At 39.6% G+C, this 16,189-nt stretch overlaps 1 protein-coding gene across 5 annotated transcripts in view; it reads left to right on the top strand.

Moving 5' to 3' along the window:
• Positions 1-16,189, top strand: part of UNC5D (unc-5 netrin receptor D) — a 527,348-nt gene that overhangs the window by 291,708 nt on the left and 219,451 nt on the right. For all 5 annotated transcript variants that reach the window (XM_059685428.1, XM_059685430.1, XM_059685426.1 and 2 more), the window contains exon 2: positions 1,691-1,909. In XM_059685428.1, coding sequence (XP_059541411.1) covers positions 1,691-1,909 — 219 coding nt within the window. The remainder of the gene's footprint in view (positions 1-1,690; positions 1,910-16,189) is intronic.

Genomic DNA, 16,189 nt, shown 5'->3' with positions numbered 1-16,189 from the left:
CTCGAAAGCATACAGAAAGTCAGAGTAGGTCACAGGGTGGGCCCTGTCTCCTAGGTTCTCTTCTGATGAACCGGATGCTTCTTCCAGTGGTTTTTCTAGGTTATATTTCCCAGCTTCATCCTAAGACTGGTTTGCTTTGAGTGGGAATGACTCTTTCCAGGGCCTTGTTGATGTTGGTATTGGAATCCTGCTCTTGCGTTCTTTGTTCTTTCTCATTGGAAGGCACAGATCTCATCCCCTTGCTCAACTCACGTTGCTCAGTAGTCACAACTTTCTTCCCTTGACTTTCAGGTAGTTTTCCTGGACTTAGGTCCTTGCTAAATGTAATGAATAGGCAATGAAGCAACATCTGGGCTCCTGCTTTTCCCCCTTTATATTGCTTTACTCTGCTCACCAGTTCCCTCAATTTAGGGGAAAATCATATCTATGTCTTTCTTTGGAACAGATGTAATTATAAGTCCTCAGCTAAAAGTGCATAGCTATTTTAGTGATTTGTTTTAGTTCTTAGCCTTGAAAGTGCGATTCATAGTAAATGAATCTAGAGCATTCGTAGTAAATAGGAAAGGAGTTCTGGGGATGGACAATGATGGCCAATGACAGGAAGAACAGTGTGCATTCATTTTAGCAAGTGTAGTTAAGTTGGTGAGTATTTGGGAGAAACCCTATCCAAGGTAGGATAACAGACAACCTCCAAAGTTTCACAGGCAAGGAAAGTGGACAATTTGGAATTTTCTAGATGTGTCTAATGACTGAGCATCCTCCATCAACATAACCATTATTCACACTGATTGTGGGAGAACAAAATCTATTTTTATCATTATTTTATTGTTCACTTTGAGGTAACCACTCAACAGACTGAATCTTTTTTTTAGTTAATTTCTTCTTCTTTTCTTTCTCTTTCTTTCTTTCTTTCTTTCTTTCTTTCTTTCTTTCTTTCTTTCTTTCTTTCTTTCTTTCTTTCTTTCTTTCTTTCTTTCTTCCTTCCTTCCTTCCTTCCTTCCTTCCTTCCTTCCTTCCTTCCTTCCTTCCTTCCTTCCTTCCTTTCTTTCTTTCTTTTCCATCACCAATTATCCCCTCTATGCCCACTTTCACCTCCACCCCACTCCCACCATCACCACACTGTTGTCCATGTCCATGAGTTCTCTCTTTTTTGCTCAATCCCTCGATCCCTCAATCCCTCCCCTCCCCTAACCAGAGCTGTCTGCCTGCTCTCTATCTATGAGTCTGTCTCTATTTTGGTTGGTAGTTCAGTTTGTTCATTGAATTCCACATATGAATGAAATCATATGGCACTTGTCTTTCTCCAACTGAGTATAATGTTCTCCAGGTCGTAAAGGGTAAAAGCTGTGGTACATTTACATAATAGAATAATACTCTGCTGTAAAAAAAGCAAGCAGACTGAATCTTAAGAGCCAGCCTCTTACTGCACTGAAGTTTATCTCAGTTCTCTCAGCAAAGACATGCGGATTTAAAGCTATAGTAAGAGGGGGACTCCTATTCATTATTCTCACTTGTCCAGCAACACTGGAAGATAATTTATGTACACAGGGCTTATAAGCATGCTGCATTAATATGATGCAAAGTTTTTCAGCAAAGACTCTTAGAACTGGGGTGGGCTGTGCTTTGTGTCCTGATTGAAGTATGTTCTGCCTATGTAGACTCTGTTCTAATGTCCTCTTCAATTTTGCAGGAACTGACAACGGGGAAGTCCTCCCTGATTCCATCCCATCAGCTCCAGGGACACTGCCTCATTTCATAGAGGAGCCAGACGATGCTTATATCATCAAGAGCAATCCCATTGCACTGAGATGCAAAGCAAGACCAGCCATGCAAATATTCTTCAAATGCAATGGCGAGTGGGTCCATCAAAATGAGCATGTCTCTGAGGAGAGTCTGGATGAGAGTTCAGGTAAGAATGTGAAGCAATCAGAAGAATCCATGATAGCTCTTCAGATCCTCACATTGTTATATGGCTGGGAAAACTGTGTAAGTCACTCACCGTTGTCTTTCTTGAATAAGGTACAATCCCATCTTTAAATGACTCCACAGCTCCCCGCTGGTCTATTCCAGTATGGTACAGGGGCATTGCTTTTTCCTGTTCTGTATAACTTTGACACCTAATTTTGCATGGAAGTTAATATTCTCACTGGAAATGAAGTTAGGCAGTCCCTGTTTTCATTTTTTTTTTTTTTTTTAATTTTTATTGCTTAAAGTATTACAAAGGGTATTACATATGTATCCATTTTATCCCCCCGCCCTAGACAGTCCCCTAGCCTCCCCTATCACCCAGTGTCTTATGTCCATTGGTTATGCTTATATGCATGCATACAAGTCCTTTAGTTGATCTCTTACCCCCCTACCTCCTGCCCCCCAACCCTCCCCGGCCTTCCCGCTGCAGCTCGACAATCTGTTTGAGGCAGCTCTGCCTCTGTATCTATAGTTGTTCAAAAGTTTATAATGGTCTCTATTGTCCACGAATGAGTGAGATCATGTGGTATTTTTCCTTTATTGACTGGCTTATTTCACTTAGCATAATGCTCTCCAGTTCCATCCATGACGTTGCAAATGGTAAGAGTTCCTTCCTTTTTACAGCAGCATAGTATTCCATCGTGTAGATGTACCACAGTTTTCTAATCCATTCATCTACTGATGGGCACTTAGGCTGTTTCCAGATCTTAGCTATGGTGAATTGTGCTGCTATGAACATAGGGGTGCATATATCCTTTCTGATTGGTGTTTCTGGTTTCTTGGGATATATTCCTAGAAGTGGGATCACAGGGTCAAATGGGAGTTCCATTTTCAGTTTTTTAAGGAAACTCCATACTGTCTTCCATAGTGGCTGCACCAGTCTGCATTCCCACCAGCAGTGCACAAGTGTTCCTTTTTCTCCACATCCTCTCCAGCACTTGTCGTTTGTTGATTTGTTGATGATAGTCAGTCTGACAGGTGTGAGATGGTACCTCATTGCTGTTTTGATTTGCATCTCTCGGATGATTAGTGACTTTGAGCATGTTTTCATATGTCTCTTGGCTTTCTGGATGTCCTCTTTTGAAAGGTGTCTATTTAGGTCCTTTGCCCATTTTTTGATTGGATTGTTTATCTTTCTTTTGTTAAGTTGTATGAGTTCTCTATAAATTTTGGAGATTAGGCCCTTATCAGATATGTCATTGGCAAATATGTTTTCCCACACAGTGGGTTTTCTCGTTGTTTTGTTGATGGTTTCTTTTGCTGTGCAGAAGCTTTTTATTTTGATGTAGTCCCATTTGTTCATTTTTTCTTTAGTTTCAAGTGCCCTAGGAGCTGTATCAGTGAAGAAATTGCTTCGGCATATGTCTGAGATTTTCTTGCCTTTGGATTCTTCTAGAATTTTTATGGTATCCTGTCGTACATTTAAGTCCTTTATCCATTTTGAGTTTATTTTTGTGTATGGTGTAAGTTGGTGGTCTAGTTTCATTTTCTTGCATATATCTGTCCAATTTTCCCAACACCATTTATTGAAGAGACTATCTTGGCTCCATTGTATGTTCTTGCCTCCTTTGTCAAATATTAATTGAGCATATTGGTTCGGGCCGATTTCTGGGCTCTCTATTCTATTCCATTGATCTATATGCCTATTCTTGTGCCAGTACCAGGCAGTTTTGAGAACAGTGGCTTTGTAATACAACTTGATATCTGGTATTGAGATCCCACCTACTTTGTTCTTTTTCAGGATTGCTGCAGCTATTCGGGGTCTTCTTTTATTCCAGATGAATTTTTGGAAAGTTCGTTCTAGATCTCTGAAGTATGCTGTTGGTATTTTAATGGGAAGTGCGTTGAATTTATAGATTGCTTTGGGTAGTATGGACATTTTAATGATGTTGATTCTACCAATCCATGAACACGGTATGTTCTTCCATCTGTTTATGTCTTCCTCTATGTCTTTTTTCAACGTCCTGTAGTTTTCTGAGTAGAGGTCTTTTACCTCTTTAGTTAAGTTTATTCCTAGGTAGCTTAATTTTTTTGGTGCAATGGTAAACGGGATTGTTTTTATAATCTCTCTTTCTGAAAGTTCACTATTGGTATATAGAAATGCCTCAGATTTCTTGGGGTTAATTTTGTATCCTGCTACATTGCCAAATTCATGTATTAAGTCTAGTAGCTTTTTGATGGAATCTCTAGGGTTTTGTATGTATAATATCATGTCGTCTGCAAATAAGGACAGTTTTACTTCCTCTTTTCCAATTTGGATGCCTTTTATTTCTTCTTCTTGCCGAATTGCAATGGCTAACACTTCCAGTACTATGTTGAACAGGAGTGGTGAGAGGGGGCATCCCTGTCTTGTTCCTGTTCTTAGGGGAAATGGTGTTAGTTTTTGTCCATTGAGTATGATGTTGGCTGTGGGCCTGTCATATATGGCTTTTATTATGTTGAGGTATGATCCTTCTACTCCCACCTTGCTGAGAGTTTTTATCAAAAATGGGTGTTGAATTTTGTCAAATGCTTTTTCTGCATCAATTGATATGACCATGTGGTTTTTTTCTTTCAATTTGTTTATGTGATGTATCACGTTTATTGATTTGCGGATATTGTACCATCCTTGCATCCCTGGGATAAATCCTACTTGGTCATGGTGTATGATCTTTCTGATGTACTGCTGGATCCGATTTGCTAAGATTTTGTTGAGGATTTTGGCATCTATGTTCATGAGGGATATTGGCCTGTAATTCTCTTTCATTGTGTTGTCTTTACCTGGTTTTGGTATTAGGGTGATGCTGGCTTCATAGAATGAGCTTGGAAGTGTTCCTTCCTCTTGAATTTTTTGTAGTAGTCTGAGGAGGATAGGTTTTAGTTCTTCCTTGAATGTTTGGTAAAACTCCCCTGTGAAGCCATCTGGTCCTGGGCTTTTGTTTGATGGAAGCTTTTTGATGACTGCTTCAATTTCTTCCATAGTTATTGGCCTGTTGAGATTTTTAGATTCTTCCTGATTGAGTTTTGGAATGTTGTATTTTTCTAGGAATTTGTCCATTTCCTCCAGGTTGTCTAGTTTGTTGGAGTAAAGCTGTCCATAGTATTTTTTAACAATCATTTGTATTTCTGTGGGGTCTGTTGTTATTTCGCCTCTATCGTTTCTGATTTTATTTATTTGGGTCCTCTCTCTCTGCTTCTTGGTGAGTCTGGCTAGAGGTTTATCAATCTTGTTTATCCTTTCAAAGAACCAGCTCTTGGTTTCATTGATTTTCTGTATTGTTTTTTTGGTCTCTATGTCATTTATTTCTGCTCTAATCTTTATTATCTCCTTTCTTCTGCTCACTCTGGGGTTTTCTTGTTGCTCTCTTTCTAATTCTTTGAGTTGTAGAGTTAGATGATTTACTACCATTTTTTCTTGTTTTTTGAGATAGGCCTGTAGAGCTATAAACTTCCCTCTCAGGACTGCTTTCAATGTGTCCCATAGGTTTTGGATTGTTGTGTTTTCATTGTCATTAGTTTCCAGGATGTTTTTAATTTCTTCTTTGATCTCATTGGTAACCCAATCAATATTTAATAGCATGCTATTCAGCTTCCAGGTGTTTGAGTATTTTGGGTTGTTTTTATTGTAGTTTATTTCTAATATTATGCCATCGTGGTCTGCGAAGACGCTTTTTATGATTTCAATCTTCTTGAATTTGGGGATACTTTGCTTGTGACCCAGTATGTGGTCTATTTTTGAATATGTCCCATGAGCACCTGAGAAGAACGTATATTCTCTGGCTTTGGGGTGAAGTGTTCTGAAGATGTCTATTAAGTCCATCTGATCTAGTGAATCATTTAGGATTGCTATATCTTTGCTGGTTGTTTGTCTATAGGACTTATCCAGTGCTGTCAATGGTGTATTAAAGTCCCCTACTATGATTGTATTGTTGTCGATCTCTCCTTTGATATTTTCCAGGAGTTTTTTTATGAATTTGGGTGCTCCTACATTGGGTGCATATATGTTTACCAGGGTTATATCTTCTTGTTGTATTGATCCCTTTAGTATTATGAAGTGGCCTTCCTTATCTCTTGTTAAGGCCTTCACTTTGAGGTCTATTTTGTCCGATATAAGTATTGCTACCCCAGCTTTCTTTTCCTTTCCATTTGCCTGAAAGATATTTTTCCATCCTTTCACTTTCAGTCTGTGTGAGTCCCTTCTAATGAGGTGGGTTTCTTGTAGACAGCAGATGTATGGGTCATGTTTTTTTATCCATTCAGCCACTCGATGTCTTTTGGTTGGAGCATTTAGTCCGTTTACGTTTAAAGTTATTATTGAAAGGTACTTGTTTGTAGCCATTTCTTTTTTTGTGTGGCTGTTTTCTTTCTGAGCTTTTTATTTCTTCTTTTTATATCAGTCCCTTTAGCATTCCTTGCAATGCTGGCTTGGTGGTGACAAACTCCCTTAGCCTTTTTTTGTCTGTGAAGCTTCTTATTTCCCCTTCAAGTTTGAATGATAGCCTTGCTGGATAGAGTATTCTTGGATTCAGTCCTTTGCTTTGCATCACTTTGTAAATTTCAGTCCATTCTTTTCTTGCCTGATGTGTTTCTGTTGAGAAGTCATTTGACAATCTAATGGGAGATCCCTTGTATGTAACTTTCCGTCTCTCTCTTGCAGCCTGTAAGATTCTCTCTTTGTCCTGAACATTTGCCATGGTGATTATGATGTGTCTTGGTGTGGGTCTTTTCGGGTTCACCTTGTTTGGGACTCTCTGGGCTTGTGTGACTTTTTTCTTCCCCACCTCAGGAAAGTTTTCTGATATTATTTCTTCGAGTAGGTTTTCTAATCCTTGTTCATCCTTCTGTTGTTCTGGTACTCCTATTATTCGTATGTTGTTTCGTTTCATGTTGTCCCAAAGCTCCCTTAGGCTCTCCTCCTGTCTTTTAATTTTTTTCTCCAATTGCAGTACATTTTGGGTGTGTTTTGCTTCCTTGTCTTCTAATTCACTTATTCGGTCCTCTGCTTCTCCTAGTCTACTGTTGATACTTTCAATGGAGTTTTTCATTGCAGCTATATCACTCTTCATTTCCTCTTGGGTCTTACTTAGGTTGTTGATTTTTTCATCTGTTTCTTCTAGCTTCTTCCATATGTTATCGATTTTTTCATCTGTTTCTTCTAGCTTCTTCCATATGTTATCGATTTTTTCATCTGTTTCTTCTTGCTTCTTGAAGAGGTTGTCGATTTTTTCCTCCATCCAGTTTATGCACTCTAGGATCCTTATTCTGAATTCTTTATCTGTCATGTTGCATGCCTCTGTATTACTTAGCTGCTTTTCTGGAGAGTCCTCCTTCTCTTTCCTTTGGGGGTTTCTTTGTCTACCCATGTTTGATCTCAATGACATATCTAGACGTTGAGTTGTTCAGTGGTTGCTCCCTTGGTGGCAGTGACTCCTTGGTCTGTGGTTGCTCTTCGGGCGGTTGCGGTAGCAGCTGCTCTTCAGTTGTCAGCAGCTCCTCTGGTGGGTGCTGTTCACAGCTGTGGTGGCTCTTCTGGCTGGTGGGGCGAGCTTTCACGTACAGCTGCTGTTCCTCAGCAGAGGATGTGGTGCTCAGGAGGTTGCTGTTGCTTGGATCTGCTGCGTTGATTTAAAGGCACAAAATACAACACAACAAGGCACCACGTACCAGGCACTATACACAAATATATTTACGATATTAATAACCCCAAGTAAAGGTGACCACCTGAATTAAGAGAATTAGGGGATAAGGAAGAAGGAAGAGAAAAAGATAAAAGAGAGAAAGGAAAAGAAAAGTAGGGACCAAAAAAAGGGAGTGCAAAAATGAAATTGGGAAAAAGGAAGGGGGAAAATAAAAGCGAGAAAAGAAAAGAAAAGAAAAAGAGCGAAAAGAGAGAATGAAGTGGAAGAGGGGAAGAGACTTTTTATATGAGGAGAATACTCCTATAGAACAGCCATTAATCCCAACAAATTCCAGCAACAGCTCCCTGGATATGAATACAAACTAGAAACAACCAATAATATAACGATGAAAATAGAATGGTGAACACTAATCCCAAAATAAAATAAAGAAAAAATAAAATGGCACTTTAAAAAATGGTAAAATGGTAGCAGTAATAATACTGGTTAAAAATAAGAAGGTAGTAATTAAAAGGGTAAAATCAGGTGATGGAAAAAGAAGAAGAAAAAAAAAAAAAGAACAGAAAAAAAAATAAAAAAAAAATTGGTTTCTTAGTTAAAAAGTGAAAAAAGAAAAAAAAATTGCAGTAGTGAATGTCCTTCGTTTCTTCTATTCTTCAGTGTGGCTCGCCTTAGACCTTCCAGGTATTCAGGAGAGTGTTGAGATTCCCTGCGATATACTGTTCCTCTGTGTTGTAAACCACAGTCCTTATTTTAAAGCATGCCGCATTTATTTCCCAGACTGCCTTATTTTGTGTTTAGCAAAGAGTCAGTTTGTGGGTCAGCCTCTGGGTGGCAGTGTTCTGGGGTTGGCCTCTGAGGCTATAGGGCCTCTCTGTCGAGTGGAAGTTCACTGCCCAGAGCTGACTGCGTAGTAGTTAGTTACCGGCGCTATGTTGTTGCTGGGATTGAAAATCCCCCTATAGGCCAGACCCTGTTAACTCCCAGGGACTGATCAGGTTATCTTAATCCTTGATCTCGTTCAGGGTGGAATCTGGGTGTGGCTGTGCTCCTTGCCTGGGGGCTGGGGGGAGGAGACTCACCCTCAGGAGTGGGTGGCTGCCCCAGTCCTGGCCTCAGGGGTGTCTCAGCACTCAATTCACTACCACCTCTCCCGGCTCCCCCTCTTTCCCCAGTCTCTCCCCAGATTCCACTCCTCAGCACACTCTCCCTCTCTTCAGCACAGGTGAGTGTCTGTATCCGAAATGTCCCATGAACAGGATTCAGTGTAAACAAACAAACAAATGCTGGCCGCGGAAACGGGGAAGGCTTGGTTTCTGTAAGCTTCTTCTCTTACCGGGACTGCATGGTCAGGTCAGCTCTTCAGGCTGCCCCCTTTAGGCTCAGTCCTCCGTGATCACAGAACCCAGCTCTCAATTTCCCTGGTGGCGCCAGGAATCCCGCAGTTCTCCTTTCCCCCGTCAGGGGCTGTGCCTGTCCCAAGGGACGCGGCTGTCTGCCACGCAGTCTCCCTCCGACTCTCTGGGCTCAGAGGTCTGGCAAACTTTCCTGCCCAAATCCCTGGTTTTTTTTTACCTTACCAGGGGAGTTCTGCTCTTCCCGGCTGCAAACCCTCTCACCAGCTGAGCAATTTCGCCAATTCGGTGTGAGTGTTACTAGCTTCAGCTTCCATTTGCTCCGGGACACGACCTGGGACACGTCGGCCTATATCGCCGCCATCTTGGTTCTCCCCCTGTTTTCATTTTTGAATTTTAAATATTTTCAAGACACATCTTCCACCAAACAAATGCCTTTTTAAGCAGTATAATTCCAGTTTCTTTAATCTTTCCTCCTAGATATTATTCTTGCATACTTCCTTCTCCACAGTTGATGGTTTCTGAGTGTTCTTTACATTCTTTTGATTACTGTGCAATGACAAAGCCCAAGGTAGATTGCCAAACTTGAATGGGATCTCCAGTGTAAAAGAATTTTAGGACCATTTTTTCTTTATTAGTTTGGCTACTTTGGCTGATGAGTGATGATGATGAGAATAATGATCATACTCCTAATGTTTATCAAGCACTTACAATGTACTAGGACATATCTAAGCACTTGATAGACATTATCTTACTGTCTTTGCCATTGTCCTCAGTAGGAAACTGAGGCTCAAAGAGATTAAGTAAACTAATTGATGTATATGAAATTCATATAGGTATAATTCTTACTATGCTAAGTGGACAGAGAGGAGTCTCAGTGGTCTTAAGTTCAACATCAGCAAACAAAAGAAAGCTTGGTATATTTTCAACAAGAAGTTTGGTTTTGTTAAAATATAAAATTGATGTTAGAGAATAGCAGCTGATTGCTGGAAGAGTTTGTTCAATTAATGGCATGAAAGGCCTCAAATATCAGGGTGAAGAGTTCTTTACTTACTTTTGTGGATATTTTGCTGGTGATGGGGATTGATTATATTGACAGTGGCTGGAGCTCTGCTTCAAAGGATGAGTCTGGCACAAGTGTTTGTGTAAGGAGAAAAAAGAACAGGGAAGTTAGGAGACTTGGATAATTTGGTTGAGAGAAAGTAGAGTCTGTTTCTAGAGCAGTGGCCACAGAAATAAGGACTAGATAATGTGATGTGAGAAGCGCTTTAACGTATCAGCCTTTAGAGCTGATTAATGAGTGATTGAAGAAGATGGAGAAATAAAAATTAATATCTAAAGGAGCAGCAGGGTAATGCAATTAATGTAATTAATTACAACAGCAAAGAGAAAAGTGTGGGAATCATTGTTTGGGCAAGCTGGATTTGAAATACTTATGGGACATAATGAGGAGCTATAGATCTGGAACTTGGTATAGTTCAGAGATAAAAAGTAAACTTGGTAATTATCAGTAAAGAATGAAGCCATGGAGGTGGAGAAATTGTTAAGAGAGAACAGGTAATACGAAAAGGAAATGGATCTTAAGACATACCTTCTTAGGTGTCTGGGAGAGTATTGTCAGCAGCCGACAAGGAAGTAATCAGGGTGTGTGCTGTGTTCCAAAGCAAAAGGAGGAAATTATTTCAAAAATATCTTCATGTAATACTCTGTCTCTGTTTAGGAATCAGTAACAGGGAAGGCAAAAAGCTACATATGTGTGTGTGTGTGTGTGTGTGTGAATGTGTGTGTGTCTGTGTGTGTATGCAGTGTTAAATATTATACAGTTCTGAACTAATTTGGAATTGCAGTATAAATACCTAAAACCTTATCACAATTCCCTGTTCATTCCAATGTGGAACTAGTATGAGGAAGAAAAAAGAAAATGCGTCCGTTTTACAGATGTTGTTCTGCTAACCAAAAGCATGTTTAGAATTCTGGAATCTAAATGTGAGAACTGGAAGGTATCTTTGTGATAACCTAACAACCCTATTTTATGCATCAAAAGTCTCAAGTTCAAGGAAATACAACTAGTTCATGACATAACTCTTTCTAGAACCTGTGTCTCCTGGTTTGCACTTCAGATATACTAGTACTTCCTTGACACTATAAGCCACCTTTACATCCAGATTCCTATGTTCTCCTCAGTCAGAATATTGCCAAATCCCTTTCCTGACAAAAGGAAGGGTTTCAGCACAGGCCTCATCATTTGCCATCATAATTTTTTCAGTGTTTTCATTTCCTGAGTGTATCATCCTATAGGGATTCCCTTAGAACTAATTTATTCCTGACCATTTCCGCCATCTCTTTAAGAGCCAGTCTCTTATTCTGTGTCATGTTGCTGGCACTGTTAGATAAAAATTTATTACAACCGAAGATACACAGATTTCCAGGATTCCAGGTACAGTTGAGTATTTTTTGTCTGTTGGTCTTTAAAAAAAAAAACACATGCAAAAAACACAATGGATTTGACATAATCGAGGCAAAATAAGACAGCACATGGAATCTTGATGTCAGGAAAGATTCTGCTTTTGTGCGCCCAAGGTTGGGATCATGATAGATCTGGTGTTGGGACTGATATCTGAGCGTAAAAATTTCTAAGGAAGACCCTGAAATTTGGGAGGGGGCAACAAAGGGAACAGCAGTTACCACAGGAGCAAAAGCCTATAAAACAATGGTAGCATATGAACGGTGTATGTACCATGTACTCAATTAGTCCAACTGGAAAGGATAAGTACCAGTGGCTCAGTGGGGCTGTCTGTTCTATCCTCAGATGTGTCTGTCCTAGATTTTTAACTCAAAATAGCAGAGTCCCATTGGGTAAACTGCTCTAAATGAAAGAGAGGCAGAACATTGAAAAATGATCAGCTATTTTTTATACCACTGCTAGAAAACCCCATATCCGTTCTCCTTTAAAGACTTCTGGATGAGTGCTGTGAGCCACTTTGACACTGTACCCTCTTGTAATTTCACAACATCCTGTTTTGTTATTGCTTCCCCCTTTTGATTCCCCCAGTATTGCTAGGCAACTCTGTGTCTTGCAAGTAGCAGTGTTGATTATATCTTCTGTCTCCTTGTAAAAGCCTTCCCTCTCCATTTTCTATATTTAAAAAAAAGAACGACCAATAAGAAGCCGCAAATTTCAAAGGAACTGGAAAGAACAAAAAGTCATAAATGACAAAATCTGAAGAGATTATATACCATGTTTTAATTGCTGTTGAGAAAGAATTTAAATTTTAACAGCTACCTTTTTGGAAAGAATTTAATAAGCACAACCTTTTCTTCCAAGTCATTTTGATTGAATCAATAGGAAAGAAAGGTCTCTCGCTAAACAGTTTTCGTCTGTGCAGTTAATGAAAACTGCTGTCTGCTGCGCACTGCAATTATGTTTCCTAAGCTCTGTATTAATAGTAGAATAGTGGAAAGTGGAGCAAGATGAGTGGAGATATTATACCCAGAACCAATACGTAAGTGCAATTAAAGTTGGAAACAAAATGGCCTCAGGTATTGAAAAATAGATGCATTACTTCCCTTGGGTTCTTCAGTGCTGAGCTTAAGCTCAGGGCTTCACTGCCCTTACAAACTGAATGACTTTTGATTGGGTCTGTAAAAGAATTCCTGCCAGTCCAGCAGCAGTGAGTGAGCTGAGAGAGCAAGGACTGGGACCCCATTTGGCCAGAGGTAGAAACATATCCATATTCTTTTAAGAAGTTGGAAATAACTACTTATATATCTTTGGCCAATGCGCTCTCCATTTCTAAAACCCCAGATCATTTTCATATTCTTTTTACTTACAGGTTCCTTTCTTTGCAGAACCAATGGGAAAGGCATCGGACCTGGGCGTGTTTGGAGTAAGATACAGAATCTTTTGTGTTTCCAAATTGGAGGCAGTATGCCCTTTCAGTTGCTAAAGGCTGCAAACTGCCTTTGGTCTTTCTGGTAATTTGGCCCGTCATCTAACAGTTCAAATAACAAGAAAAAGGATTGTGTGTTTTCATGCAATTTAGCTTGGAAAAACCCAGGGCTCGAGTTCTTTCCTGCAAAAAATTCAATTTATTTGACAGGAGTTAGTGTGTTTGCACAGCCATGGCCATACTTCTTAGTAATGTACACATTCCGTTCTCTGCCCAAGCAGGGGATCCTTTCATTTGTTCTGCCTCATTTCGTCTGGAAATATGGGAACTCTTCTCCCTTGTGGTTTCCCTCTGCTAACATCTGGAGTTGAGAGGTAATCTCAACCAGGAATCATGCCTCTGAGAAAAGGGTGGCGTGATCAGTAACACAGAAGTGACGAGCTTTAATCTAACAAATCAGCAGACACACACACATAAAAAATCACCACCACCAGCAGCAAAACCCATCATTGGCGATCAAGATAAGGTAGCCTGTGGGAAGCTTGAGTTATCAATAAGAGAAACCACTTCTTTATGCGCAATAAAGACAGGCGTTTCCCTAATGGTGCACCAAGGCTCCTGTCTTATTCTACCTTGGAGATGCCAAACTCTAATGAGTGAAATAATGCATACTCCAGTGTGTTACGGGCAAAGTCTCAACTCCAGGAAACTAATATTTTTCTTCTTAAAGTATATAATTTCAGGGATTTCATTGTGTGTGATTTCTTTTCTAAACAACTGGAGGCACTCTCTGGGGATATGAGGTTAATGGAGTGTGTTGAGAAAAGGGAGAAGGATAGAACTAAAAATGTATTAAATCTTTCAAGTTTATATCTAAGAACTTGGCTATCCTGATGATGGGAATTTAAATGTAGTACCTTCCCAAAAACCATTAATTTGAAGTTGCCTTCAATGATTCACAAATCACCAAGGTACATTTGGGAAGCATATATTTCAGATCACATAACACAGAAATAGTCAGTTTCTCAGATGTTGCATTGACAGCTTGTGGGTTTAAAACTCACTTTCATAGAAATGTTCTCCCACCCCACCCCAGATTGCACTTTGCCCATCACTCTACTTCTCAGGGAGAGCTGACAGAATTGCAAAGGTTTTCAGGAAAACATTATGAATTCCTCCCATAAACCTGTGACACAGTATGAAGGACTACTTGTCTCTTGTGTCTAATTCAACCTTTTCTTAAAAAATCTGGAGTTCATTTACTCTCACTCCATCCCTAGCAGAGATATGAAAGCAGCCAGCCATTTTTATGTAATCTAATAACAATTCCTGATACTGAGCAGAGCTTTATTCTAAACCCTGAATTTTGGACCAGTGTCTTTGGACTTTTTCACTCTTTTCTGTTCATGCAACATTCAGAAGTGTTTTTCTTTTACTTGAAGTGGGATTTATAAGGTTCTTAAAAAAATGAAGCTAGTCCAGTGGTTAAGATCATGGGTGATGCCCGGCTAGCGTGGCTTAGTGTTTGAGCATTGACCTATGAACCAGGAGGTCACGATTGAATTCTTGATCAGGTCTCATGCCCGGGTTGCAGGCTTGATCCTCAGTGTTGGGCATTCAGGAGGTGGCCAATCCATTCTCTATCATCATTGATGTTTCTATCTCTCTCTCCCTCTCTCCCTTCCTCTTTGAAATAAATAAAAATTATTTAAAAAATAAAACAGCATGGGTGTTAGTGTTAGATGGTACCATATTTGAAATCTGGCTCTCTATCTGTAAAATCTTTCAGATAGATATGTTACTTAGCTTCCTTTCACCTCATTTTCCCCATGTTTAAATGGCAGTAATCATTATACCTGCAACATAGAACTATTGTGTGGGTCACAGAAACTAACATACATGACAATGCAATTTAGATGTGTATCAAGTACTCAGTCAAGGTTAGCCTTCAAAATGATAAATATAAAATTGCCATTTTTAAAAAACAGGGCAAGTGTCTGGTGATTATACTTCAAAAATACAAAATTATGGACTTTTACAATTCCAGAAAGATAAATTGGCTAATATTATTAACAGGTAAACAATTGTCTTTTCCAGAATAACATTTTACTTGCCTGTGATTTACTCTTTCCATTTACATTAGATCTTTACATTGTTCTCAGAGCCAGTGATAGCACTGTGGGAGATATAAGTTGCATGATAAATGTCCTGACCTCTGGACATGATCTCCCAACAGGGTTGATTTTAGTGACTTCAGGAATGGAAGGTCATTGATTGGGACAGCAGGCTTGGAAATCACACCTGTATTTCTCACCAGGTCAGGAATGTGATGTCTGAGTGAGTCATTCATAGGGTGCTGTCCTCGAAATAACCCTCCCATGCCCACTTCTGCCTCTTAAGTTTCCCTTCTCCGTGTTATCAAGCAACACAATTAAGTTAATTTGCTTTCCTCTGCCAGAGACCCTGGTGCTGATTAATTCTAATCTCTAGTGTGGAAGACACTGGAGAGCTTGGGTAGATTCTTAGTTTCTGTACTTAAGACTGAACTTGTGGTGCTTCTGAGGAATATGTGGAGTGGTTATTATCCAGGAAACTAAAGAGTGTTCGTTAGCCATAGTGCACATTCAAAGGAGGACTATTTTTTTTTAATCAAAATACATTTTAATCTTGTTGGAATGAAGTGGCAAAACACATTTAGCCCTAATTAAGCATCTGCCAGGAAAATGAAGTATGGTTCTACCTCCTAATTATCTACCTTTAATTTCCTATTTCAGTAGCATGCTGGCCTGGAGACATATAAGCCCCTCCTCCAAGAAATGGAGGCATGATTCCCTAAAAATGCTCTCCTATATCTCATAATTTTGAAACTTCAACTATGTTTCAGATTCATGTTTCCTTACCAGAGCCTTGCCCTTGATGCTAAGCTAAATATTGGGTGAGGACAGAGCCTTCGATTCCTTGGTAGACTGGTAACCATTCCCAAAAGGTTTTGCCAGTGCTGAGGAAGAATTAGAAGCTGCTCTTGTGTGATCTTGTCTCGGTCTGCTCTTCTCTTGTCACAGTAGTCATCACACTGCATTGTTGGGCAAAGTGAAATGTCTCTCACTCTAGCCTGTAACCTCCTTGAGGATGGAGACCTTGATCGCCTACCTTATCAAAGTATCCTCAGTACCTAAAACAGTGGCAGGCACATACATTTTTTAAATAATGTATGTTGTACATACGATGTCTTTGATCTGTTTCCTATGGTATGGCATCTTTGGCAAAATAATAATAGAAAGTGGAAATAAAAATAGCATGGTGCTAAGATGGATAAGATAATGCATGTGATAGTGTTAACTGAAGTAAAATAATCATTATA

This window comes from Myotis daubentonii, chromosome 2 (genome assembly GCF_963259705.1).
Source record: "Myotis daubentonii chromosome 2, mMyoDau2.1, whole genome shotgun sequence".
Classification (NCBI taxonomy): domain Eukaryota; kingdom Metazoa; phylum Chordata; class Mammalia; order Chiroptera; family Vespertilionidae; genus Myotis; species Myotis daubentonii.
The sequence above is the reverse complement of the archived record's forward strand: the minus strand, read 5'-3'. Positions and strand labels throughout refer to the sequence as shown.